A 9,890-nucleotide genomic window follows, 5' to 3' on the forward strand; every position below is an offset into this window, starting at 1 on the left:
CCCGGCACGTGCCTGCGCCCGTCCTGAGTCTAAGCCACCAGGTCTGGGACGCGAACCGCGGTCAACTACGTGGGAGTCCAACGACATAGCCATTACACTAGCTGCGGGTCCCCCGGCATGGTTTTCAAGCCACTGGGACCAGGATTCAAATCGCAGTCAGCCCTATGGGATCCAGTTCCCGCTCTGCTACACTGATCCACTACTCTACAGGCCAGCTCCAGCTTGAGAAGTTTCTGTGGGCCTCACTGATTCTTTGCTTGGCCGTATCCTAATTGCCCTGTTATTGCTTCTTTTTGACCAGTTGTTTATTTAGGATTGTGTTGTTCAATTTCCACATATTTGTGAATACACCAAATTTCTTTCTTTATTCATTTTTTATTCCATCGTGGGTGGAGAAGATGTGTGTTCATTCCTTACCTCCAAATATATCATGAATTGTGGTACCACAAATGGTGTGACGGTTATGTCGCTGGACTCCCACGTAGTTGAGCATGGTTTGAGTCCTGGACCCAGCAGCTCATGCCGGGCCATGTGCATATGTGCCCAAGATCCGGAGAGGGGAATAGAGAAGGAATTGCGGTGTGGCCATCCCCCCGGGGGTGATTTCTCACTTTTGGTCTCTCTGGTGAGCGCACGCACCCTATAATAAAAATCTCTCTTAAAAAAAAAAATAATAGGGGTGTGTATGTGTGTGCGCGCACACACACACACCACGAATTGTTTCATGGCCTGAGTGGTATCTCTCAGAGCATGGTCCATGTGCACTTTAGAAAACTACGTATTCTGCGCTATTTGGTGGAATGTTCTGGAAGTGTCTGTTAAATCTCGTTGGTTTATATTTCTTTGATAATATTCTGCTTGCTCTTTCTGTCTATTATTAAAAGTTGGGAATTGAATTCTTTAACTATTATTATTGAATTTTCTAGAGCTCTTCAGTTCTGTCAGTTTTTGCTGTATATATTTTAGGGTTCTGTTGTTAGGTGCATATGTTTTTAATTGTTATATCTTTCTGACAAGTTGAACCTTTCTCATGTTAAAATGTTCTTTTTCCCTTCTAGTACCTTTCTGTTGTGTGAAAGTCTGTTTTGTCTGATGTCCGTGCTGCCGCTCCAGCTTTCCTGGCATGCCATTCCTGTACTTTTACTTTCAACCTCGTATCTTTGACATTTAAATATGTCTTCTGTAAATAGCATATAGTTGGATCTGTTTATTTAATCCAATCCAACAAAGTCTCTATCTCTTGATTGGATTATTCAAGCCCTCACATGAAATGTTCCTGAAATAGTTGGGTTTGCATATACATTTTACTTTTCTTTGCTTTCTTGAGTCCTGTTAAGGTTGTTTAGTCTGTTTTATTGATAGCAGAAATACCTGGGTCTGGGTAGTTTCAGAACAGTGGCTCATTTAGTTCATGGTTTTGGAGGCCCAGGGTCAAGAGGCGCTTGCCAGACAGACAGAAAGACAGAAAACAAGAAATCATCCCCAGGGGGGATGGCCACGCCACAACCCCTTCTCCTCCATTCTCCTCTCGGGATCTTGGGCACGCACGCACACGCGCCTGGCATGAGTTTAAGCCACCAGGTCTGGGACGCGAACCGCGGTCAACTACGTGGGAGTCCAACGACATAGCCATTACACTAGCTGCTGGTCCCCCGGCATGGTTTTCAAGCCACTGGGACCAGGATTCAAATCGCAGTCAGCCCTATGGGATCCAGTTCCCGCTCTGCTACACTGATCCACTACTCTACAGGCCAGCTCCAGCTTGAGAAGTTTCTGTGGGCCTCACTGATTCTTTGCTTGGCCGTATCCTAATTGCCCTGTTATTGCTTCTTTTTGACCAGTTGTTTATTTAGGATTGTGTTGTTCAATTTCCACATATTTGTGAATACACCAAATTTCTTTCTTTATTCATTTTTTATTCCATCGTGGGTGGAGAAGATGTGTGTTCATTCCTTACCTCCAAATATATCATGAATTGTGGTACCACAAATGGTGTGACGGTTATGTCGCTGGACTCCCACGTAGTTGAGCATGGTTTGAGTCCTGGACCCAGCAGCTCATGCCGGGCCATGTGCATATGTGCCCAAGATCCGGAGAGGGGAATAGAGAAGGAATTGCGGTGTGGCCATCCCCCCGGGGGTGATTTCTCACTTTTGGTCTCTCTGGTGAGCGCACGCACCCTATAATAAAAATCTCTCTTAAAAAAAAAAATAATAGGGGTGTGTATGTGTGTGCGCGCACACACACACACCACGAATTGTTTCATGGCCTGAGTGGTATCTCTCAGAGCATGGTCCATGTGCACTTTAGAAAACTACGTATTCTGCGCTATTTGGTGGAATGTTCTGGAAGTGTCTGTTAAATCTCGTTGGTTTATATTTCTTTGATAATATTCTGCTTGCTCTTTCTGTCTATTATTAAAAGTTGGGAATTGAATTCTTTAACTATTATTATTGAATTTTCTAGAGCTCTTCAGTTCTGTCAGTTTTTGCTGTATATATTTTAGGGTTCTGTTGTTAGATGCATATGTTTTTAATTGTTATATCTTTCTGACAAGTTGAACCTTTCTCATGTTAAAATGTTCTTTTTCCCTTCTAGTACCTTTCTGTTGTGTGAAAGTCTGTTTTGTCTGATGTCCGTGCTGCCGCTCCAGCTTTCCTGGCATGCCATTCCTGTACTTTTACTTTCAACCTCGTATCTTTGACATTTAAATATGTCTTCTGTAAATAGCATATAGTTGGATCTGTTTATTTAATCCAATCCAACAAAGTCTCTATCTCTTGATTGGATTATTCAAGCCCTCACATGAAATGTTCCTGAAATAGTTGGGTTTGCATATACATTTTACTTTTCTTTGCTTTCTTGAGTCCTGTTAAGGTTGTTTAGTCTGTTTTATTGATAGCAGAAATACCTGGGTCTGGGTAGTTTCAGAAGAACAGTGGCTCATTTAGTTCATGGTTTTGGAGGCCCAGGGTCAAGAGGCCACATTGGGTGTGTCTTTTTGAGGACTCTGCAGCTCCCAGATGGCACAGTGCATTACACAACGGAGCAGAGCATGCGTCCATGTCTGCCCCTGTGCCTATCCTGGGCTCTCCCGCTTCTTATGAAGCTATCGTGAGTGCCCTGACCCCGTGACTTCATCTAATCTCAGCCACCTCCCAGAAGACCCCACCTTTCAGCATCATAATTGGAATAAATCTTCATCCTCTCAGTGTCATTACAGTGCATCACCTAATTTGCACACATGAGTTCCAGGGGGACATCATTCCAGCACAGGGAACTAGAATGTTTTGTGAACTTTCTGTTGTAGCTCCTGCAGGAACCTGTGGTGGTGTGCTGGCCCCTCCTACAGGAGCAGCAGCAAGTTCTAGGGCTGTCCTCTTCACTGTGGGGTCTCCTCCGCACAGTGCCGTGGCCCCCACGTGTACCCATGTGGTCCTTCGAACAAGAACAACCTCTGGTGAGGAATGTGCGTCATGTTACAGTCTCCAGCTAATGTTTGCAGCCTGTGGTCTGATAATGACTGGGTGTTGGAATTCACTCAAGTTACTGAGTGTCTCTGGCTTCAGTTTCTTAGCCAGTGAAATGAAGAAAACATTCTGTTACCTTTAAGGGTTATAAGGACTAGATGAGTCAATATTTGTATGGGGGGACCTTGTTACGTGAAAGTCCTATTACATATGTTAAACTATTACAAATAGGTGCCAGCAGGTGGCGTGGTGTGTAAGGCATGACATACCACTTCCTGTACTTTCACTTTCATCATAGTTGAATGTGCAAGGCTGACCATGGTTCAAGTCCTGGCCCCAGCAGCTTGAAAATCATACCAGGTGCACGTGTGTGCACCCAAAATCTTGAGAAGAGAATGGCAGAGAAGGAATCGTGGTTTGGCCATCCTCCCTGGGGGGTGATTTCTCACTTTTCCCTCTCTGTCTCTCTCTGGTGAGCACATACACCCTATGGCAAAAACCTTTTTAAAAAAATTACAGTATGTTTATTTTCAGTATATAGTATAAAATATAAATGTGATTTCTCTATGAAGCAGCTACTCCTATATAGTGCTTCTCGGTTTATAGATTGAATGCCTATTTTAGTAGATCAGATAAATTTGAAAAGGATAGACTATTGTTTTTGTTCCTTTTTATAAAACTTGCTTTGCTTTTTTGCATTAATTGTTTTATACCTTGGTTCTCAGTCTTTGCACTTATTTCTATATATATTTAGGTGGGTTTCATCATTATAGTGATGTCTGTAAAATGCACATTTGGATAAGGGATAAGCGAACATGGAAAATGAACTGTTTCTAGGGCAGGAGCTCAGCAGCTGTTAACATCCCTGTGTTGCCTTGATAGGTTTTATTCAGTTAGTGAGAGTGGGGGAAGCAGAGGCCCTGACACGGGCCTGACCCTCAGCTCCACACTGTCCTCTGTCTCTGCAGTGGGATCCAGCAGCTCAGGAGGCTCCCTGTGCTCTGCCAGTGGCCGCGTGTGTGTGGGCTCCCCACCTGGGCCGTGCTCGGGCTCTTCCCCGCCAGGAGCGGAGGCAGCTTCTGGCCTGAGATACGTGCCTTACGGTGCTTCACCCCCAAGCCTAGAGGGGCTCATCACCTTCGAAGCCCCTGAACTGCCGGAGGAGACTCTGATGGAGGTACAGGAGAGACTAGTGGCATGTTAATGCAGTGTCAATACAGTGTGGGAATGTTCTATGATTGAGAGGAAGAGCAAGGAGTTCAGAAATGTTGCTAATTTTAACTTCTTCTTTTCTATTTGGGAAATATTGTTGATGTATTTTCAGATAATATTTTCTTTTTTGCGTTTTACACTTTTTTTTTTTAAGGTTTTTGCCTTAGGGCATGTGCACTTGCTGGGGAGAGATAGTGAGAGGGAAAGTGAGAAATCATCCCCCTGGGAGGATGGTCACACCATAGTCCCTTCTCCTCCGTTCTCCTCCCGGGATTTTGGGCACACGCATGCCCAGTGTGGTTTTTAAGCCGCTGGATCTGGGGCTCCAATTGTGGTTGGCCATGTGGTAGTCTAGCATCTTAAGGACTCTGCCACCTGCTGGCCCCAATACATTATTTAAATAAATATTTTTAGAACTTTTTTTTAAAAAAAACTCTTAACAATTAAAAGAGTCTTTAGTTTAAAAAACAAAACAAGGGACCAGCAGTTAGTGTAATGGCTATGTCACTGAACTCCCATGTAGCTGACTGTGGTTCAAGTCCCAGACCTGGTGGCTTAAAACTCAAGCCGGGCACGTGTGCGTGCGTGCCCAAGATCCCGAGGGGAGAATGGAGGAGAAGGGATTGCGGCATGGCCATCCCCCCCGGGGGGGTGATTTCTCGCTTTCTGTCTCTCTGTCTGTCTCTGTCTGTCTGTCTGGTGAGCGCACATGCCCTATAGCAAAAACCTCTCAAAAAAACAAACAAACAGACAAACAACATAATACTTGATTTCTCTGAAAAAAATTTTTTTAAGGATTGTTTAGTTTTGGGACCAGCAGTTAGTGTAATGGCTATGTCACTGAACTCCCATGTAGCTGACTGTGGTTCAAGTCCCAGACCTGGTGGCTTAAACTCACGCCGGGCGTGCATGCATGTGTGCCCAAGATCCCGAGAGGAGAAGGGATTGCAGCATAGCCATTCCCCCTGGGGGGTGATTTCTCACTTTCTATCTCTCTGTCTCTCTGTCTTTCTGGCAAGTGTATGTGCCCTATAGCAAAAACCTTTCCCAAAAAAAGATAGAATAAGAATTTTTTAGTTTTATTTATTGTTGTTTTAATTTCTATAGGGCACGTGTGAGAGAGGGAGAGAGAGACAAAAAAAAGAGAAAGCAAGCCGCCAAGTCCAGGACTCAAACCTTGATCAACCGTGGGGGAGTCCAGTGCCCTAACCACCATGTCACCTGCCGGCCCCTGGAAAAATAATTTAATGTTTTTTAAAATTCTGATTTCTGTTGTACATGTACTCTGTGTGTATCTTGGTAGGGTATATGGTATTTTTTTTCTTAAAGTGTGCATACAGTGTATAATAATCAAGTCGAAGATATGCACATCTCCATCCCCTCCACAGTATGTCCTGCACCTTTGATAAGGGTTTCACCAGTTCGTTGTTACTTTTTTGAAGTACCTGATTTGTTCTCCATATTCAGTCTGCTGTGGTTTCCCATCCCACAGACTCTCCTTACTCAGAGGCATTCTCGTGTCCAGTGAAAGTGTTCTCACGAACCCCCACCCACTCAGAATAACACTGACGGTGACACTCGTCCATAACAAGCTTTGGTTCATAGGAAGGAACACACACTGATTGTGTGTTCTTAATGTTTTGTTCAGTTTGTTTATTTCTTACAGGGTTTTTAATAACAATCTTTGTCCTAAGAATATAGCTTTTTATTCCCAAGGTTTTTTTAAAAAACAAGATAAAAATAATACTCTTAAAACATAGGTTTAAAAAAAGATAAGGTGGCCGGTTCCCACATGGCAGATTGTGTGGTTTGAGCCCCAGACCCAGTGGCTTGAGAAACTCCCCATCCGCATGTGTGTATGCCCAAAATCCTGAAAGCAGGAGAGGTGGAGGTGAAGGGATTGCAGCATGGCTGTCCTCATAGGAGGTGCTCTCTCACTTTCCTTCTCTCTGTTTCTCTCCAAAAAGCACACATTCCCTCCATTGGAAAAAAAAAAAAAAGACTGAAGTATCAGCTGCTCAGTAGTAGTAGTAGTAATAACAGCCAGCCATGCCGCCGTATCGGCTCACCGTAGGGACTGCACCTGCCGAGTGCACGGAAAGCTCCTGTTTGTGGAGGGCACTGTCTCCCCGGGGAACGTACACTGTGTGCAATCACGTCCTGAACAGAGGCAGGTTAGCTTTATGGTTTCCAGGGTATGCTGCTCAGTCCCCCCGTGTCCAGGAGCATGTCCTCAGGCACTGGGTACGGTGCTGACTTAGCCCAGGGTTCACATGAGAGTGGCCAACTCTGTAGGCTAATCACAGAACAGATTCTTGTCCTACGTGGGGCCTCTAACATTTCTGTTTCATGTGACTTTTAATCTTACTGGAAACTTCAGAACACATTATAACTGAAATCCCAAAACAACATACATTTTCAGAATACCCATTTTTTCCTTTTGTGTATGTGTAGTATTTACATTTAATCATAATACGTCTCCATAGTATACAATACAAATACAAGGTATATCAGTCAAGACAAGACGTTGCCGTACACAGTATCACCAGCAAATAATTTTCCACTTTGTGTCAGTTAGGCATATTGTTTGTTTTTTTCCCTGTTCTCCTCCCTCCCTCCCCCTGTTACCCACTCCCAGTTATTCCTCCCTTACTATCTCTGGTATCTACAGTTACCGTCCCTGCTGTTAAACCTCCCGTCTTTCAGTTTTTGCTGTAGAGCGCAGATCTTCGGTATATATTGAGCGGTATATGCAAAATCTGCCTCTCATACTCTGGCTTGCTTGGCTCAGCATTAAGTCTTCCAATACCCATTTTTAAGTGACACCCCCCACCCCCCAGAGCGCTGTTATGTCTCCGCATACTTTCCTCTTTAACCAACTGAAAAAGAAATAGGTATTTAGAGCTTTGGTATTAGGAATCACTATTAACTGGAGGGAAAAAGAAAGAAAGAAAAGAAACCAGTAGTTAAAGCATCTTTGAAATGGTAAGAAGTCAGTAGAACTCACTACACTCTAGTGTGACTTAGCGTGCAGAATATTCTTACAGACTAGATACCTGTTCTGTCATGGTTCTGTCTCATGTATATTGACTTAGTCATTTTATTTTTTTCTGGTAAAAAAGCTCAGTGGCCTCCTCCTCGTGAAGCTTACTAGTGGGTACTCTGATTTGTACGTGCAAACACACACACATCCACATGTGGCTTCACTTGTCTGTTTTGTTACCAGCCTTCTGAAGGTTAAAAGCTCATGCCCTCTGACTGTTTCGCTGTTGCCTAAGTAGAGTAGACCTTTAGAAGTGGCCGTGGTCTGCGTGCAGACAGGAGTAGGTGCCTCTTCCTAACCGCGAGTCTAAGACAAGCTGGCTTTGCCGCAGCGAGAGCACACCGACACCTTGCGCCACCTGAACGTGATGCTGCTGTTCACCGAGTGTGTGCTGGACCTGACGGCCGTGCGTGGAGGGAACCCTGAGCTGTGCAGCGCCGCCGCGTCCTTGTACCAGATTCAGGAGAGCGTGGTGGTGGACCAGATCAGCCAGCTGAGCAAAGACTGGGGGTAGGTGCCTGGCCCCTCCGTTTCCAGGTTCTCCGTGCTTTCTGAACCCACGTCTCAGTCACAGGCGTACCATCCTCAGAGGTTCAAATCTCACCATGGAAAGAGCTTCAGGGGGGTTCAGGGGAGCCAGGTCCCACACGGCACTGTGGTCCAAGTCCTGGCCATAGTGACTTGAACAGCGTGCCAGGCACATGAGTACGTGGTTCCCACAGTCCCAGCGGGATGGCGAAATGTCGGAGACGAGGTCGGGGCGTGACCATGCCCCACTCTGGGGTGATTTCTCCCTGGCTTCCCTGTCACCCATCTCGTGCACATGTCTTCTGGCAATTAAAAAAAAAAAAAAAAGGCCTCGAGGAAGTCTCCAAGTTACTGTACTGCTCTGGATTTCGTCATATGAGCAGACGTGGGGATGATGCAACTTTAGTTGACTCTTCCCTGTCCCTGATAATGTTAAAGATATTTGATGACAAAGCGATTGTACTCATTTTTATCTCTGTTGTATCTAAGTGCACACATCTTTCTCTGTGCCAAGCCTTCTCCCTTCAGGAGTTTCTTGTGCTCTAAACATCAAGGAGGCAGGGGCTCCAGGTGTGTGCTGGTTAAGGTGCTGGACTCCCACATGGCCAGCCAAGGACCTGGTGGCTTATTTTCTTATTCTTTTTTATCCCTCCCTTCCTCCCCTCTCTCTCTGGTCAAATGGAAGAATAACAGTAAATAAATGATTTTTTTTTTTTTTGGAGAGGTTTTTGCTATAGGGCACATGTACTCGCTAGAAAGACAGAGACAGACAGAGAGACAGAAAGCCAGAAATCACCCCCCAGGGGGGATGGCCACGCTGCAATCTCTTCTCCATTCTCCTCTCGGAATCTTGGGCACGCACACACATGCGCCCAGCATGAGTTTAAGCCACTGGTCCGGGACTCGAACTGCTGTCGGCAACATGGGAGTCCAGCGACAGTCACTACGCCACCTACTAGTCCCATAAATAAATAAAATTAAAGAAAAGAAAAAAAATCAAGGAAGGGCTGGGCCAGCAGGTGGCATGGTGTTAAGGCATTGGACTTCCATGGGGCCAGTCACAGTTTAAGTCCCAGACCTGGCAGCTTGAAAATCAGACTAGGTACTTGTGCGAGCATGCCCAAAACCCTGAGAGGAGAATGGAGGAGAAGGGATTGCAGCATGGCCTTCCCTCCTAGGGGGTGACTTCTCACTTTCCCTCGCTATCTCCCTCTTTATCTGTCTTTCTCCAGCGAGTGCATATGCTCTGTCACAAAAACAGAGACAGGCAGGGAGGGCAGGGACCCTTTAGGAAGGCTTTTTCTGGGCCCTGCGTGTGTGCCGGTGCCCGGGCTGATGTTCTCTCCTGTGTCCTGCCGCAGGCGGGTGGAGCAGCTGGTGTTGTACATGAAAGCGGCGCAGCTGCTCGCTGCCTCCCTGCATCTCGCCAAAGCCCAGATCAAGTCTGGGAAGCTGAGCCCGTCCACAGCAGTGAAACAAGGTATGGGAGGAGAGGCGCGGTCAGCAGGGAAGCAGCAGGCGCTATGTCTTCTTTTTCTGGAGGAAAATTAAACTTAGTTCCCATCTTGACTTTCTTTCAGTTGTCAGAAATCTCAACGAGCGATATAAGTTCTGCATCACCATGTGCAAGAAACTTA

At 45.6% G+C, this 9,890-nt stretch overlaps 1 protein-coding gene across 2 annotated transcripts in view; it reads left to right on the forward strand.

The window, feature by feature from the left end:
- The window catches only part of ULK2 (unc-51 like autophagy activating kinase 2), a gene marked incomplete at its 5' end in the record, with an annotated part of 92,814 nt that overhangs the window by 76,601 nt on the left and 6,323 nt on the right, over positions 1 to 9,890 (forward strand). Inside the window, 5 exon segments of one of the 2 annotated variants that reach the window (XM_027773702.1) lie at positions 3,311 to 3,469; positions 4,439 to 4,647; positions 8,057 to 8,235; positions 9,615 to 9,733; positions 9,834 to 9,890. In XM_027773702.1, coding sequence (XP_027629503.1) covers positions 3,311 to 3,469; positions 4,439 to 4,647; positions 8,057 to 8,235; positions 9,615 to 9,733; positions 9,834 to 9,890 — 723 coding nt within the window. 2 annotated transcript variants of the gene reach the window in all.

The sequence above is a fragment of the Tupaia chinensis genome, unplaced genomic scaffold (assembly GCF_000334495.1).
Source record: "Tupaia chinensis unplaced genomic scaffold, TupChi_1.0 Scaffold000365_1, whole genome shotgun sequence".
Taxonomy (NCBI): Eukaryota; Metazoa; Chordata; class Mammalia; order Scandentia; family Tupaiidae; genus Tupaia; species Tupaia belangeri.